General features: G+C 33.5%; 1 protein-coding gene and 1 long non-coding RNA gene across 8 annotated transcripts in view; both read right to left on the reverse strand.

The window, feature by feature from the left end:
* Positions 1-18,467, reverse strand: part of LOC106071603 (uncharacterized) — a 190,247-nt gene that overhangs the window by 24,594 nt on the left and 147,186 nt on the right. For all 7 annotated transcript variants that reach the window (XM_056027222.1, XM_056027223.1, XM_056027225.1 and 4 more), the window contains one exon: positions 14,451-16,615. In XM_056027222.1, the coding sequence (XP_055883197.1) occupies positions 14,451-16,615 (2,165 nt within the window). The remainder of the gene's footprint in view (positions 1-14,450; positions 16,616-18,467) is intronic.
* Positions 1,001-11,569, reverse strand: LOC129925871 (uncharacterized). The gene is made up of 3 exons (XR_008777618.1): positions 11,362-11,569; positions 1,852-1,919; positions 1,001-1,508 (listed from the first exon to the last, which is right to left on the reverse strand). It is a non-coding gene; the product is annotated as an uncharacterized LOC129925871 (long non-coding RNA).

An 18,467-nucleotide genomic window follows, 5' to 3' on the forward strand; every position in this document is an offset into this window, starting at 1 on the left:
CCAGTCTTCACCAGGATTTGAACCTGGGACTTCCGGTTCGGAAGCCAAGCGCTTTACCGCTAAGCCACCAGGCTTCCTTCCAGTAAGTAGGGCAGCTTAAAATTTAATACTTTTATCTTAGTGCAAAAAGAATAAAAGCAGTCTTCAAATTCTCCCTTCAAATTTGAAAAGATATGTTCATATTTTAAAGTATGCAATAAAAAATTAAGTTTCAAACACTCAGTACAATATTTAATGACTCTCTTTATTTGGGTTACCTCAGCATGCTTGTGCAGAAAATTTCCTGAATTTTTTAAAAAATCTGTCCCCTTCACTTTCAAGTGCATTTAATGATTCATTAAATTTTCATAATATTACTAAATATAATGTCAAAGATTAAATATTGTTATTATTATTCTATTCCTTTTTTTTTGTAATATTTTTGTTTCATAATATGTTCCCATAGCATTTTTTATGTAAAACCTCTAATATACTTTACTATACTCCTAATATACGTTTAAAGAACTGTTTTGTTAGATGTTTTCAGAATTGATTTTATCCGTAAAGGACTTGAACATATGGAAGTTTGGTACTATATAAAACTTAGATTGAATTGGTGACTTGTTATGAATTTAATGTATGTTGTTTCTATTCCATCAACAGTACTAGAATTTGTCCAGTGCCTGTGATCCTCTGAGTTGAAGGAGAATGTGCTCCATAATACCTACTAGGAGCTTGCTGATAGCTGGAAGTTCATGAATACTATGTTGTCCTTGATTTTATCATTCTGAAAACTACCATTTCTGAAGACTTGAGCATTATTTCTATAATTTAAAAAAATCTTTTCAGGAAATATTGTGTTTATAATATTAAGAAAGTGAAGATAATATTGTTCTTACTAATATTATTGACTTATTAAAATAGAAAGCACATCATTACTTCAATATTCACTTGTCAGTAAATGTTAGCATTATTCAATTTCCTGTAAAAAGTCTATAATAATAAGTTAATGTCGATGTAGTATTGTTCAGACACTTACAAGTTTAATCCTCTATACTTCACAAAAAAAAAGTGTTTGAATGGTTTTCATTTGTTTGTACATCAAATATGTATTAATATAATTATCATTTTTAGATGAAACATTAAATACTGAAGATGACCATTTCAATTTCTGATGTAGGCCTATTCTCATTTCATAAAACAAACAGAATATTATCTGAAATTTCATCCTTTCATGGTAACTGTAACTGGCTTCATAAAAAAATGGATTGATGACTTGGTTGACTATACATTTTTGTATAAATAATGCATCAATGAATGTAGCTTATACTGTTATTTTCCTCATCTTGAAATGTGCTGACTGATAATTTGCTGTTGCATTTTGTTTTCATAAGTCAATGACGCATGATACTCTAAATGACAAATATCTTCTACTCATTACAATAGCACATTTCCATGCTGTTTGGCTAAGTGGAAGCAGATAAAATTTGTTCCTCTATTTGCTGTAAAATCTCAAAATTCATGAGCAGCTGAAAAAAAAAGAAAAGAAATTCAAACTAGTTTAGACATGTTATAAATATATGTTACAAATATATATATATTTGCTAATAAAAAATGTAAGACTACTTTATGTTACAACAATGGACAGCATCTTTAAAGCTGATTTCAATGCAATCACAAGAAATAATTTTTTCTCTACAATTAGGCCTGCTTTAATTATTTTTTTTAATGTAAATAAATTTTATGCATAGGATTAAATATAACATGTACTTAAGGAGATTTTTTACCTATTATTTCACAATTACAAGTAATTAAAAGTGATACATGTATTGATAACACAATGTTATTGCAGAAAGTAAAAAAAAATCTCACTTTTAGTAGATCCCTTTCAATTTGAAAGTTAGTGACAATCAAATCAGGTTTTTGGAAGTAGTATGCTCCTTTAATAAAAAAACAAAACAAACGAAAAATGCATTATAAAAAGTTTTCACTTTAAATAAAATTTCTCTTGGGTGACTTGAGTAGAAAGTAATAGAAATATGAACTTCATTTAGCAATAGGCTCACACTAAGCAGAAGTGGTTTTTACTAGTGAAAATTGTCTGTCCAAATAAGCTATTGAAACTACTGTCAGCTTCACATGATAGGAACTGTAAAGTTTGACAGTGTAATGACACAAGATGCGTAGAAGTTGATGTGAATCGGGTTTTTCCTAAGTAATGTGACGAGTAAGAACAGAGTAGGTTGATGAACAAGAAGAATAACGGACAAGACGCCTAAGAGGACGACGCTAGGCTAGCGACGACAGAGGACTGTGCCCTTTTTATTGTTTATTAAATTGTTGAAGTTATCAGCCTGCGTTATTAAGTATATTCTTGATTCATTCTGTTGTTGTGTCATATGGACTCGCATGCACCAGTAACATATATATACTCATCAACAAAATAGACCATCAACAGATGTGGCGACCCACGACGGCCAGGGCGTCATTTTGATCTACAATCTAGTTAACTTCGTGTTCTGGATATATCTATCTACAATTCTACACTTGGCGAAGTACACTGGAGAAGTACTGGATTAACATTCGTTTATTTCTACTAGATCTACCCTACGTCTGTGCTAATTATCTGGACTGCAGCTGGATTTTGGCATCTTTGTTCCAGTGGATCTAGACTTTCTATTAGAGAAAATTCGAAACCGTTACCAGCGTCTAGCTTTGTCAGCCATGTTGGATATTTTTAGATTGAACTTGGATCTATATTGACTAGATCTATATCTATTGTGTCTGAATCCAGAACTATTTCGTCCGTTGAAGTGATTTAGGGCAGTCCGTCGTCAGTATACCTCTACCTATATACCTCAAGAGTGAAGATACCTCATTTTGTCAGGTTTATCTGTTTATTGTGAGTACGGAAAGTCATCTGAGTCTACATATCTAGTATCTACAAGCTGACCGTTGGATCGAGTCACCTTGTCAGGTTTGTTTTTCAAGCTATTAATTGACTGTTGCAGTGTTGCTGAGCTTACAATCTAATCTACACACGAGTGATGGTATACCCTACTACCACACTGCGTGACCATCTATTCAACTTGTAAAGTTGACTAATTTATATTCATCAAAAGAGAGAGTTGGACTTAGTCATTTTTTTTACCTCTCTGGAGACAGCACCACCAGCTTGTCTCAGTATTGACTTATGTTCCTGACCTGAAGACAGAAGCCAGCACCAACAGATCATCAAGTGGAACCGGAACCTTGGAACCTGACCAGAGGACTTTATCTGAGAACCGTACCATACTGTGGCAGCACCAGGAGAGATTGGCCTAACTCAGTACTGCCTGTCGAGTGGCCTTTGTGGGAGCACACCTTGCCTTGCCTAAGACTAAGACAGTGGGGAACTTGTGTGGAACTGACCGTTGTAGCTCCGTGGACTGAACAAAGGGGATCTAACTAAAGATAAGTTTATTTTTTCTCTCCATTATTATTAAATTAAGTCTATTAGGGACAGTAGATCTTTGTTAAGAGCAGGTTGCCTGATAAGGGCGTCATTATAGGACACATTAGAAAGTGGACCTGCTCCATTTAATAAAGTCTCGATGATTGTTTAGATTGTCTTGTTTTGTTCGTATCCACGTACATTTTATTTTTTTTTAGAAGTCAAGTGAAGTTATCTTTATTTGTCTCTTTCAGTGTATACTTCCTCTAAAAAGTCTCATCTCATTAGAATAGATTTATTTTTTTGTGTCTTATTACGTTTATTTTACACTATTCTTATTATATATTAGTAATTTTATCTTAAGTAGATAAGGTAAGCCACGTTTAATCTAGATTATAAATTCTAGATTGTTTCCAGGTATTAACTAAATTGTTATACCTATGAGAGCCTTAGATCTATTTTATCCTGAAGACAACTGAGTCTAAGGAGTAATTATTTATATATAGATCTTTTGTCCCGATTAATCGGTTGACATTATTTTATAGATGTGTTTAAACACAGTCTAATTGGTCAGAATAAAATTTTTTGTCAGTATCACTGGATTGTGATTTACTGTTGGAGGTATAATATTGATTTATCTATTTGAAGTTGTATTGAAGTTGTATTGAATCTAGACTAGTGACTAGAATAGTCCTAGGGGTATTTATTGGCAAGAAGTAAGTCCATTGAATTAAGTATTGAGGTATTGATATTTGTTTATGTGGTCTAAAGTAAGTCCACTGAATTAAGGTGATATAAAATTTTGAGTTGTATTCAAGTATTGTGGTTGTGAGTAAGTCCACTGAGGTAATATTTGTTAATATAACATTGAGCAAAGGTATTTAAATATATATATATTACAAGAAGTATTTGAAAGTGAGTTTTTGTGAAAACTAAATTGTGACTAAATTTAGGCCAATAGGGAGGCCATATCAAAACTATATTGAGACATTGTTTAAAATAAAATAAGCATAATGGCAACAGCTCCAAACTTTGATTATATGGAGACTTTTCGCCAGCAAATTATTGCTGAGGCTAAACAGCTAGAACTTAAAGGAAAGGACCTAACTAGCTATGTACAGCAAATGGTGACAATAGAGAGAGATAGAATAGATAGGATAGAAATGGAAAAGAATAAACTAGATGCACAATTAATAAAAGAAGAAGCAGATAGGAAATTACAATATGATCTTGAGAAATTGAGAATTGAAGCTGAACAAAATAAACAAAAAGTTAATAGCAATAATACTAATGATAGATCTAATACTAATACTACCAATGCCCCAGACAATCACATTGAAACCAATAATAGTAATAATCACACAAACAACACTAATATTTCAAGTGATAACAACCATTGGTTGAGGAAAAAACTACAACCCTTTCAGGAGGCTAGAGATTGTATTTCAGACTACCTAAAGAGATATGAAATTAAAATGGTTAATTGCAATATAAGGGAGGAAGAGTGGTCTCAAATTTTGTTAGACTTTGTACAAGGGCAAGCTCTTACAATTTGTCAAAACCATAATCATACTGTACAAAATAGCTACCAAATTTTAAAAAAGGAATTGCTGAATGCATATGGACACAATGCCAGCACATTCAGAAAAAAATATTTTGAAAACACACCTTCCAATCAGACAGAACCACAAACCACTATAAATTTGGAAAAAGACTATTTTAATAAATGGCTGGGATTTGAGAAGATTGACAGTACCTTTGAGGGATTAAAAAATTTTATATTGCTTGATAATTTTATAGCTAAGTGTGACCCTCAATTACAATCATTTATCAAAGAAAGGAATCCCAAAGTTTTGGATGATGTTACTGAGATAATAAGAACATATAAAAATGCCTATCCCAACAACCTTTTTTCATGTAAAGATAAAAAGAATATTGATCTAGTGGGATATACACAGGAAAACAATGAAAGAAGTAGAAATAGAAGTAGGGATAGCCAACATTTTAGATATAGCAATAGTAGAGATAGGTCAAACAACAGGGATGTTACATGTTATAGATGTGGGAAAAAAGGACATATGGCTATGAGATGCAGGGGAACACAAAACAGGTCAAACAGTAGGAATAATTATAATAGATCAAGTAGTACACATAATTACAATAGGACAGATAGTAGAAATAATTACAGAGCAGACAGTAGGAATAGGTACAGCAATTACAACAACAATTACAATAATAACACATACAATAGGAGTAAAAGCAGGGAATATAAAAATAGAGATTCTGACAGAGTGTTTTTTGTTAGGGAAAATAAAAACAATTTTGCTTTCTACCCAGCTTTTATTAACAATGTTCCAATAAAGGCAATCCGAGATAGTGGCTGTAACACACTCGTGGTTCGGGCTGATCTCATTGAGGCGCAATATTATAGGGGATATACAAGGAAAGTGGAGTTGGCAGATGGCAGTATAAAGGAATTTAAAGTATTTAAAGTGTTTATTGAGACACCTTTTTACACTGGCCATTGTGAGGGAGTAGCCATGCCTAACATGAGACATGATATGTTAATTGGAAACTTAACAGGTTTGAAGGAATGTTCAAGACAGGAAATTGAAGCATGGGAAAAGAAATATGAAAGGTTACAGCAGAATAGGAATACTGAAACAGATAATTACATTAGTAATATGGTAATAACCAGATCTAAGAACAAGCCAAAACAAGAAACTCAGGAACTTATTGATATGAATGATGAAATAGTTAATGGTGAAGAAGATAAAGAGAAAGAAGTTGAAATACAAGGTCAAAAACAAGACGAAACGCAAGCAGAAAAACAGAAAGATGGAACTGAAGAAATGAAAACAGAAGAATTGAAAGGAATAAACAAATTGGCTCAAGAACAAAAACAAGATAACATCATTGGGAAAACATATGACAGAATTAGTGACAGGAGAAATAATAACCCAATGGAGAAATATGTCATAGAAGAAGGAATACTATTTAGGAAAACAAAAATAAATGATAGAGAAATAAAACAATTAGTCTTACCACAAAAGTATTGGAAGGATGTCATGATTTTGTCACATGACAGTAATTTAAGTGGACATAGAGGTATAAAGAAATGTTTTAGAAATTTAGCAACTCAAGTATTTTGGCCTAAAATGAAAGGAACCATATCAAAATACATAAGATCATGTGATATGTGTCAAAGAAGGGGACTTAAGGGTAAATTAGGTAAAGCTCCATTACAGTCAATGGATGAACCAAATAAACCATTTCAAAAAATAGCAATAGACATCATAGGACCTTTAACTAAAACAGAACATAATAATAAGTACATATTGACAATAGTAGACATGTTCAGTAGATATCCTGAAGCAGTGGTATTATCCAATATAGACACAGAAAATATTATTAATGCTTTAGATCAAAAGTTCATAGTCAGACATGGGATACCAAAAACATTACTATCAGACAATGCTTCTATGTTTACATCTGAGTTATTTAAAAGATGGATATTAAAATATGGTATAGAACACATTAAATCATCGCCATTCCACCCGGAAGCCAACGGGCTTTGTGAACGCCTTAACGGTGTTATAAAAAGATCCTTAGCTAAAATTGTAGAAAATAATCAGAAAAACTGGGATCAATATATTAATTTTGTTCTATTTTCTATTAGAAATAATATTCATGAGGCAACTCAATTTTCACCATATGAGTTAGTACATGGAAGGAAACCTAGGGATGAAATACAAATTTTTAAAGAAAGTTTGATCTTAAATAAAATAGAAAAGGAAAATGACAATGAAACAGCTGTAGATTTAAAACAAATATGGGCGGAAGCTTTTGAGAATAACATGAAATATAAAGAAACAGTACATGAGAACTTAAATGAAAAAAGAAAATTAAGAACATTGGAGGTAGGAGACAAGGTATTACTTTTGGTAATTGACTTAAAAAACAAATTAGGAAAACAGTGGAAGGGTCCATTTGTTGTTACAAATAAAACAAGTGAAGTAAACTATAAGATTAATATGAATGGAAAAATAAAAACATATCATATAAATAATTTGAAGTTATACAATGAGAGAAATGAAAATCAATTTCAAAATTTGGATACAGAAGTAAACAATGAAAATCAAACTCAAAAGTTAGATACAGAAACTGTGGAAAATGAAAATCAAGTAGATGAATGTTTAATTGTTTTAATCAATGAGGAAACTAATAAAAATGATATTAAAAATATTCCTATACTAGAAACTAAAGATAACCAAACATGGGAAAAACTGAATTTAGAAAATTTATCTCCAGAAAAAACAAAAGACATAATAAATGTAATCAATGATTTTAAAGAAATTTTTTCCAGTTTGCCAGGAAAAACAAATATCATAAAGCATGACATAAAGTTAACTAGTGACAAACCTATTTTCATGAAGCCTTATAGGATTCCATTACACTTACAGGGAAAAGTTAAAGATGAAATAGACAACTTATTAAAACTAGGAATAATAGAACCATCCAATTCAGCTTATGCTTCACCAATAGTTATAGCAAAGAAAAAGAATGGGGATATAAGGTTATGCATAGATTATAGACAGTTAAATAAGATAACTGAATTTGATCCTTACCCTATGCCTAACATTGATGACATATTACACAAATTGTCCAATGCTAAAGTATTTACAAAATTGGATCTGACAAAAGGATATTGGCAAATTCCTTTAACCAATAGAGCTAAACCTTATACTGCATTTATCACTCCTTATGGAATATTCCAATGGAACTTTATGAGCTTTGGGCTTATAAATGCTCCAGCTACCTTTAATAGGATGATGATGTCGGTTATAGGTCATAGAAAAAATGTAATCTGTTACTTAGATGATATATGCATTTTTCATGAGGATTGGAAAGAACATTTAAAAGGAATTAGGGAGATTTTTGAGTTAATTAAACAAAATGGTCTAACAGTTCAAGCAGAAAAGGTAGAGATAGGCTTAGAAGAAATCACATTTTTAGGACATAGAGTTAAAAATAATACTATCAGTCCCATTGAAGATAATGTAAAGAAGATATTAGAAATAGAAATACCAACAACACAAAAACAGATTAAATCAATACTAGGGATGATAAACTATTATAGAAAATACATACCAAATTTAGCAGAGATAGTTGATCCATTAAACCAGTTATTAAAGAAAGGACAGCCTAGAAAAGTGACTTGTAATAGAAAGTGTGTAGAAGCTATAGAGAAAGTTAAGCATATTTTTTCTACAAATTTAATATTGAGATTACCGGATGTTTCTAAAATATTCTATGTCACTACTGATGCTTCTGGTAGTGCTATAGGAGGTTGTTTGATGCAACAGTATGATAAATTACACCCAATAATTTATGTAAGTAGGAAATTATCTGATACTGAGAAGAGATACAGTGTCATAGAGAAGGAGGCTTTAGCTGTTGTTTGGGTTGTAACTAAGTTGGAAAGCTATTTACTGGGAAACAAATTCATATTGTTATCTGATCACAGGCCTCTTAAGTTTATGCAAGAAAAAAGTATTAAAAATGGTAGATTATACAGGTGGTTTCTAATTTTACAAGAATATAATTTTCAATTGGAGGCTATTAGGGGAGAAATTAATATTGTAGCTGACATGTTGTCAAGAGTTACAGTGAGATAAACTGTTGTAAATAATGATTATTCATTTTGATTTGTTTATGCATGTATATATATGTATATGTTCTAGTCAATGGGTATGAATAAGTTGTTTATATATGGACTATATATATTTTATTTCCTTTAAAGGAAGATAACTCAGTAAAATATAAATTGGGAATTTTATTAAATCAAGGGAGATAATTATAAAATTTCAATAATTGAAGTCAAAGGTGTAAATTAAAGTAAGTATGATCATCTACAGTCATTATTTTTTTATATAATCATTATCATCCATTAGTAAAAGGCTAGGTCAGTTTGGAAATGGTAAGTGGAGAGAAAATATACTTATTGGTACCCAACAAAAAAGTTAAGTAGAATAATTTGGAAAGCTGTTTTGACACAAATATTACATTTTGTCTGACAGGAAAGGTTTGGTGTGATGTGAGGCGACCAGCCATGAACATATAGCCAATGACAGTATTTACTCTGAAAAACACTGTTTTATGTCTGTGGAATCGACAAAGGCATCGTCGTATGGGGACTGTATACATGTCTTGATGGACTTAGTACTATTAGTTGGTGAAACTATTACACTGTACTATACTATTTCATCGTCAATGACATGAGTGATGATTAGAACACTGTATACCGGATATTTTCTTACCAATAACTGTATTGGAACTGTACATATTGTTTTCTTGGTGTCAACATTCAACTACAGTGTGAACTTTGTGACATAGGAACATGGACAATTTTACCAGGAACTGATGAAGATGGGAAACATGATGATGTCCATCAAGATCAAGATATATGTTTGTTTTGTCTTTCCCCAAAATTTTGGCCATATATATTGTACAGACATGACAGTAGGGATAGTGTTTTAGACTGAAAAAAAAAAATTGACAAAATTTTTTTTTTGATAAAGGGGGGAGGAAATATGTAATGACACAAGATGCGTAGAAGTTGATGTGAATCGGGTTTTTCCTAAGTAATGTGACGAGTAAGAACAGAGTAGGTTGATGAACAAGAAGAATAACGGACAAGACGCCTAAGAGGACGACGCTAGGCTAGCGACGACAGAGGACTGTGCCCTTTTTATTGTTTATTAAATTGTTGAAGTTATCAGCCTGCGTTATTAAGTATATTCTTGATTCATTCTGTTGTTGTGTCATATGGACTCGCATGCACCAGTAACATATATATACTCATCAACAAAATAGACCATCAACAACAGTTCTTCCTCTAAGACTTTTAGATACCTGTATTATCTATCAAGAGCAGGGTAAAACAAGGATGGGTTTTGGCCATCAACACTATTCGGAATTGTTTCGTCAGTACTCTCATAGTGCCTTGGAAGATGGAGTATATATCCACAGTAGATCGGATGGAAGGCTTCTTAAACTGGCTTGACCAAAACGAGGAGACGACATAACCTGATTAGGGAACTGATGTTTGACGACGATGTGGCTCTCACTACCATTCGCAGTAATTATTACAAAGGCTAGTCAATACTTCAACAGCTGCAGGTCAATAGTTCAGTCTTACAATAACTCTCACCAAGACAGAAAAAAGGGCATAAAAAGTCAACATCATCAAACTCCATTTGAGTGAGGGCTTGAGAGGCTCAAATCTTCTCTTGCAAAAGCCCTGGACAGAAACCCTGCTGTATTGCGTAGTGCATATATGTCACCATACAGATCGAGAATTTTTGGTTTCTCTGACCTGTTGAGACGGAGATCAGCAAGTCTGGGGCAGTCAAACAGAATATGAGGCACGGGGGCACCGGGATTCGAAATTTGGCCATAGGCGTGAGAAACATGAGGCAACAGGACAGTGGCCTGTCCTGCACTGTGATATAATAACTTGCCATAAAACATCACAGAATGTACTTTTTCTATTTTATCATCGACACCATCTAAATGCCAAACATACTTTTCTTACATTTTTCAACTCGGAGAAAATTTTACATCTAGATTTATTACCTTTACTTTAGGCCTACACATAATATATGACTTTTTAAAAACTTATAAACGAAAGGTCATTTTAGCCTATTATAGTAAGAACATATATAGATCTAAATGCACCGGGTTATCCTTCTGAACAAGTCTTACTATTTGGTTTATATATGTATATATAGGCTATGCTCTCACAAGAACTTCAATTCAATCAATGTCGTAAACAAGAAAATACACGAAATACAGGCTTGTCTAATTAGTCTATATTGGCTAAGAAAATCAGCTATAAAGCTTTACAGTTATAGATCTAAGTCAGAAATTGATTTGTGCACACTTACCTCTGTAACATCTTCTTTAACAATTCAGTTTTCATTCATGATTTGCTGTAAAAGTGGTGGTAAAAATCTTCGGGAATGGTTTCTTTATATAGTAAAAAAAAATCTACCGGAAGTCTATTTACCACGCAACCAAGGACGCCTCCGTGAACGGGACTTGTTTATTGAAGAATATAGGCTTAGTGCGTAGAGTTGGCAGTCCATGTAATATATAGTCTATGGTAATACTGTATTCCTCAAATAACATTTAATCTAGTAATAGGGTTTGTTGCTGAACATAAAATTTATATATGTGTCAGACGCGAATAGCCCAATTTTCAGTAAAAGAAATTACAAAAAGTCATTTCTCTATAGAAGAAGTTACGAAGGCTATATAAAATACAACCACAGACCTATATATACTACAATAAATATAGATTTTTGATTGCTAGTTACGATTTATTTAGGTAGGTGCTGTTTTACTATTACATACCAAGTATTAGAGTTTAGAAAAACCCAGGTTTGTTTCTTGAGCAACGCTATTAGCTAACACCTCATATCATCTCTCCATTAGTATATTTAGATCTATAATCTAATTCTAGTCTAGATCTATATATAAAAATCGAATAGATCTAGTAATAGTATAGATTCTACCTTGAGACTAGATTGCCGAGTCTAGCCTATGCTATGCCTATAGTCAGTTTTTATAAAAAAAAGTCCAGATATTAATAAAGACTTTAAAGTTTTTTAATTATTAGATTATTAGAATTAATTTGATATAGACATAAGACATAGATCTAATAATACTGTAATACGTTTACTATACTCTATACTTAATCTACTAAACTAGAGATCTATCTATAATATAGTCAATCTAGATCTATACAATATTCATTTTAATACTTCTACTTATAATGACTTATTTAATAAGTTAGTACTTAGACTTAGATCGATTTTAGTTTATTAATAGATTTACATTTCAATGCCTAGACCTAAAAATAAAATTGCGAATGATGTCTATAATGACTGATTTTTTTTTTTTTTTATAATAATAGGCCTATTAAATCTAGGTCTAGACTCTACTTAAATCTAGTCTAAAATAATGACTGTCTAAGACTCTAGATGATTGAGAAGTTCACATAGAGGTGTTTTTAATAATACGGCATGTCGGCTGAAAGTATATAAAGTTCTTTTTATTTTGTAAAAATAAAAAAGAGGCTCCTGTACTCAGTGATAGATTGCCTAACTTTCAACTAATAATAAATTAACAATTAACGTTGAATTACAAAAAAAGTAATCATTTTTCCCGACATTGAAAAAAGGTGCCGGTACCCCGTACCGGTGCGTACCGTCACAAAAATATATGTATATCTCAATCTTCTTTCATTTAATTTTTTTGCGGGGTTATTGCTACTTAATACATTGATACCGGATCGATTTAAATAGGGCCTAAGTATACAAGCAGGATTTCGAGCATTGGATAAATTTATTTTTTAAGTACAAAGTTTTATGGAAGAGGCAATATATTAGTTGTTTGAAGATTGTAACTTCTTAAATTCAGGCTAAAAATATCGAAGCCTACATTTTTACTCTCATTTCTAAATAGTCAGAAGAGATGGACTGACTCATAGTGTAGCTTGTGTACATCTGCAAAAACACAAACTCAGTTAGACTTTCAAAACTATTAAAAGAAAAACTTAGTGATTATTTTTACTGTATAATTCTATTATTATTCCTTTTTAGAATTAGGATATAAACAAAAATTTGCCATATGAATTTATCTAACAGAAAAAAAAACTTACATCTATTAATGCGGTTATTTATAGTTACCTAGTAATATAAAATATATTGAACTAACACGTACATTCATCATAATGCAGCCATGCGATTTTTCGTTTATAAACATAGCATTATTTAGGACCAATATTTTACAAAGGCTGCTTGGAGAAATCAGCTATACACATTAGGAGAAAAACGACCCCTTTACTCAAGAAAAATTTAAGAAACTAGAACAGACACAAAATAAACAGTGACATTCATAACAAAATAATATTCAAATTGATTAGAGTAACACCTTTTTAAGTAATCATTTAAAGTTGAAAATCACTACAATTTTTTTCAATAATTACTTTCTGTATTAAATTGTGTATCGGAAAATGCCGGGTACATGAAATAAACTAGTCCTAAAAAAACAACACAGATCTTGGGTAAAATACTCATAAAATAAATAAATAAAAAAGCGACTTCCGGCCCAATACTTTTTAATCAAAGAAACGAAACGGACTAGTCCAACAAACCCTATTGAAAACCATAGGCAAATATACAAAAAAAAGCACACTCATCTCAAAATTATTATTTTGCAATTTTTTAGATCCAGAAACTAGATCGCACCTACAATAATACCACAATATCTATAAAATTCTAGTTTTGATCTAGGTAGTATATCTATTTAAATGTAGGCTAAAATCTAAAATCATAAGAACAGGCTTGAATTATTTAGATCTAGGATTGTCGAGACATGGCTTGATATCATAGATTTGCGTGAATATGTAGGCCTATTCTGTGATGAATAGTAGGCCTACATTCTATTTAAAATCCGCAAAATGGGATATTATTATTTCTAAACTTTGAAAACTAAAGATCATTCACCTTTCTAAGACAGAAAATAGGTATCTTCCAAGATTGAGGTCGAATTCCCTTACAACTTACGTACATAACGATCGGCTACAAATCTGGCTTTGTTTTCCAAATTTAGGTAAAATCTCCACCCATAAACTTCTATAGGTCTGTGCCTCCATCATTTGTTACACTTGCTTACTCAATAACACAAGATTACAAGAAAAGTGGTATAATTACTTCCGAATGGATTGTGTAATGCCAGTAATGGGAATGGCAATAATTCAACATCATGAATAGGAAAGAAGCTATTAAAGATGTTACAGAGGAAAACAAACTATTTTATCATTGATATTATAGACTGCAATTGTAAATTTCAACTCCCATTGTTTCTACTAAATGTAGCCTACCTCACTGAAGTCTATGGTCGCCTCTAACAAAATTATTAAACATTCAAGTTGAGCAAATTATTTTGTAGAAGTGATAAAATCTCTTACCTATAGGGTCCTACTGGCCTGAACTCTCTGTCCATTCGCTTGGCATAAATGTTGGGTAATGTAACACTAGACACAATGCCAGGCTCTTCACGTCGAGATACAGCCTGAACAGTGTCCAGTCGTTTATTGAGCACTGGTTGAGAAAAAGCTTGAACAGGAGCCAGTGTCTCACTTGGATAATCTCCAGCAATCCAGCCTTGAGATCCATACTGGATGGCTTCATCCATGTACCTTCTGGTAGCCGACTCCTGTTTGTGGACCAGGTACTCAGTGGAACTGTAGTTGTTCACAACCTTGGGATCCTGCGTTGAATGTTGTTGACCGCCACTGTGATGACGTGTACGTGGTTCACGGCCACGCTGTTCGGGCTTAGATATATTGTCCAGAGAGCTATCTCGAGCTCTGACCAAATCTCGCTCAAGGTCATCGCACCTTTCTCTTGACCTTTCGCGTGATCTCTCTCTGGAATGCTCTCGTGATCTCTGTTGGGAGTGTTCCCTCGATCTCTGCTGAGAATGCTCCCTTGACTTCTGCTGGGAACGTTCCCTGGATCTCGACTCATCGAGCACATCATACAACACATAGGCTTCGTCTTCAATAGGCTTGATTATTCCCCTAGGAACAGGCCTCTGTGGTGCTACGGACCCAACGTAATGCCTCGGAATGTCATCATAACTACTGGCCATGGTTTGACGTGCTCGCGCCAACTTTAGAAGCTCAGACTTCAACCTCGCTGTCTCTTCTAACTGCTGTTTTCGTTTCATGATCTCATATTGTAGCAAGAGTTTCTTTTCTTCACGGTACTTGGATTCCTCGTCATCAGAGTAATACAAGGCCGACCTATTGCTGGTAGAGAGCTGCTGCTCGGACCTACTTCCTGATAAAGGCTGAATACCACGATCGTATATGCTAGAATCGTAATCAGAATACTGCAATCGATCAGTGGATCCACCAACTGCGTTTTTCTGGCTATACAATATTCTAGAGTAATCCGAGGGTTTGATTTTACTGTACCGAGCGTCTCTGACAGGTTCTGAGCGTGTGCTTTCAGCGTCACTGATACCTGACTGTGAACTGTCGTCTGTTTGATATTTCAAAGAGCGGCCATCCAAAGGCTCGAGAGACCTGTTTTGGAAATCGGATTCAATATCTTTATCTTCTTTAATGGGCGAAAATTTAGAAATCATGGGGTCTGACGACTGGCGTTTGTGTCGCTGACGTCTCGGAGTCACTTGCGGTGATGATCTTGGAGTCAAGGACGAAGTGGTCTGTGAAAGAGACGCCCCACGTTTGCGACTGTCTGGTTGAGAGTCAGTTTGATACTGTAGCCCTGGAGAACGTTTCCCTGCGAAAACTCGACTTCGGGCGTCGGACTCCATCTTAAGTGCGCCAATTTGCATCTGTAAGGCTCTGATCTCTTCTAGCTCTTCAAGTTTACGTTTTCTGTCTTTTGTCACCCGACGAAGTTCCTCTTGTAGTCGCTTTTTCAGACATTTCATTGCTTCCGTACAAGGGATGCCGTATATGTCAATCAGTGCGTCTATAATCTCATCTGTTTCGTCTTTTGGCCCTTGTCCCAAGGAAGCTGTTCTTTGCATCGGCGGCTTCATTCTCTGCCCTTCGTTGAGATCACGACGAGGTCTGGAATATTCTGAAGAATCCAGACTTTTGGATTTCCCGGTGTCAGCTAGAATGGTCTTCTTTTTGGGCGATACGACATTTTCTTTCTTGGTGGTTAACCGGGCGACTTCCAAGTCGTCGTCGTTCATTGGGTCATCTCTGTCTCTGTTAACACGCTGACCTACGCTATAGCCACTCTCACCCCCATGAACCGTTACTCTAGGTGTCGCCACCACGGTTTGGTCCTCCTGATCAACACCCTCACTACGTTTGACTGGCGTCTTTTGCCGCCTATTCTTGGACTTTGGGGTCACCACGGGATCTTTCCCAACAGGGATGGGGGGCAGCTTTCTCCTGATCTTTTTGCCGTCCTTGGCGGCGTCCTTCTCTTGTGGTTTGCTCTGCTCGCCGGAAGATTTGCTGTTCCATGTCTTGCCACTACTCCCACTGCTGCTGGTGCTACTCTCGCTGTCGGCACGTTTATCTTTCATGACATCTTTTCGAGGTTCTGGAGGAGGGGGCACTACCTTTGGCTTACTGTTGATCTGGTGAAAAATGCACAAAGTCTTACAATTCTAATTACACTATTTCACAGAGACTTTAAAGAAACAAAATTGAACAGACACTTTAATACTCTAAAGACACTTAAATACTCTAAAGAAAGACACTTTAATACTCTAAAGACACTTTAATACTCTAAAGACACTTTAATACTCTAAAGACACTTTAATACTTTAAAGACACTTTAATACTCTATTGCTAAGTCTAAACATAAGAGCATACAATTTTTTAAATATTTTTTTCCCTGAATTCAATTTTGAAAATGTTTCACTTTTGGTTGACCTACATTGTTAATCTAATTCTAGAAAAGATGATGAAGATAAAAATAGTGAGTATCGTAGAGGAGGAGATAAAGAAAAGAAAAATTAGACAGAGAGAGAGAGAGGGAGATAGAGAGAGAGAGAGAGAGAGACTTAAAGAAAAAGACATAAATACATCCTGTGTAAGAAAAACTGAGAGAAAATAGAGGCAGAAGTTAAAAAAACAGCAAGAAAGAGAGAGAGGCGTTCTAAAAGATAGAATGACAAACATAGAAACTAATAGATTTACATCAGGGTATTAAGTACATTTTCAATCGAATAATTTATGTCAAGATAACGTGTTATTGTAACATGTCTATTGAAAATGTCTATGTAACAAATTATGTCTTTTTAGCATGTCAATTTAACATGTCTATTTAGCATGTCAATGTGATATGTCTATTTAACAATTTGTATGTAGCATGTCACAAGCCTTTCAAATAATTGAACTATATATATATGTTTTTAAAACTGTATGTTCATTAAAAATTGGAAATAATAATTGTAGTTTCTTACTTACACATTAGAGTGATCTCTATAGAATAAAAATGTTTTCTTTTAAATTTACTAAACAATATTAACTCGGTATTAAAACATAGTTCTCCTTTTTTTAATAAAAAAAAATACTTTTTATAATTTTCTTTCTTCGTGCAAAGAAAAAAAAATTATAAAAAACAACAGAACAAATTAAAAAAAGAATAAAAATTAAAAAAAAACAACAACACGAATTATAGATTAAAAAATATCTTTAGAAATAAACTTGATATATTTTTTAATTCCTTTATTAACCCATTTCCCCAAGACATTGATCGATTTATTTAAAAATAAAACTTACTGTTTTCATAAACAAACATTTAAACACAGAAACCATAATGGCAGATAGTCTCTCGGCGTCTAGAGACCGAACTGTTAAGATGTGATTGCTTCCTAAAGAAACACGCAATAAGATTTCTACTGAGACACAATTGGCCTTATTGTGTGACTACCACCATCAATGTTCTTGGGTCCGGACACTAGCAATGCAACACATTACACACACAGCAGCAACATTGGCGGCACACACACTATAATGTATTATTGCATCAACAAAGACACGCCATTCTTTATCAACCTTTTGGTAGTTGGCAACATTTTAGTCACCATTAATTCTATCGGATTTTATAAAACATCTCTAATGAGTTGTAGATCTATATAATCTAGATCTTGAAAGAGTACTCTCAATAACTATCCATAATTACTAACTCATAGGCAGAGCTAAATGCATTTGGAATTCAGTAAACCTGAGTTTGCTATAACGTTGTTTGAGTGTAAAGAATTTACATCAGGCCACTGAACTATTTGAAGAAGCATAGGCAATGTCTGGCGTGTGATAAGACGCATGGTGTAGGGGTGTAAGATAATCGATTGAGAGTTGCAGAAAATGTGACACACCAAGTTCTGGCTGTGTTCCCTTCAGGCATAAAGCCAATAGATCAAACAGAGGAATTAAATGTGACAGTCTTTAGTTTTCTGGTCAGTTGGTTCGCAAAGATCGATA

The sequence above is a fragment of the Biomphalaria glabrata genome, chromosome 4 (genome assembly GCF_947242115.1).
Source record: "Biomphalaria glabrata chromosome 4, xgBioGlab47.1, whole genome shotgun sequence".
NCBI classification, from domain to species: Eukaryota; Metazoa; Mollusca; class Gastropoda; family Planorbidae; genus Biomphalaria; species Biomphalaria glabrata.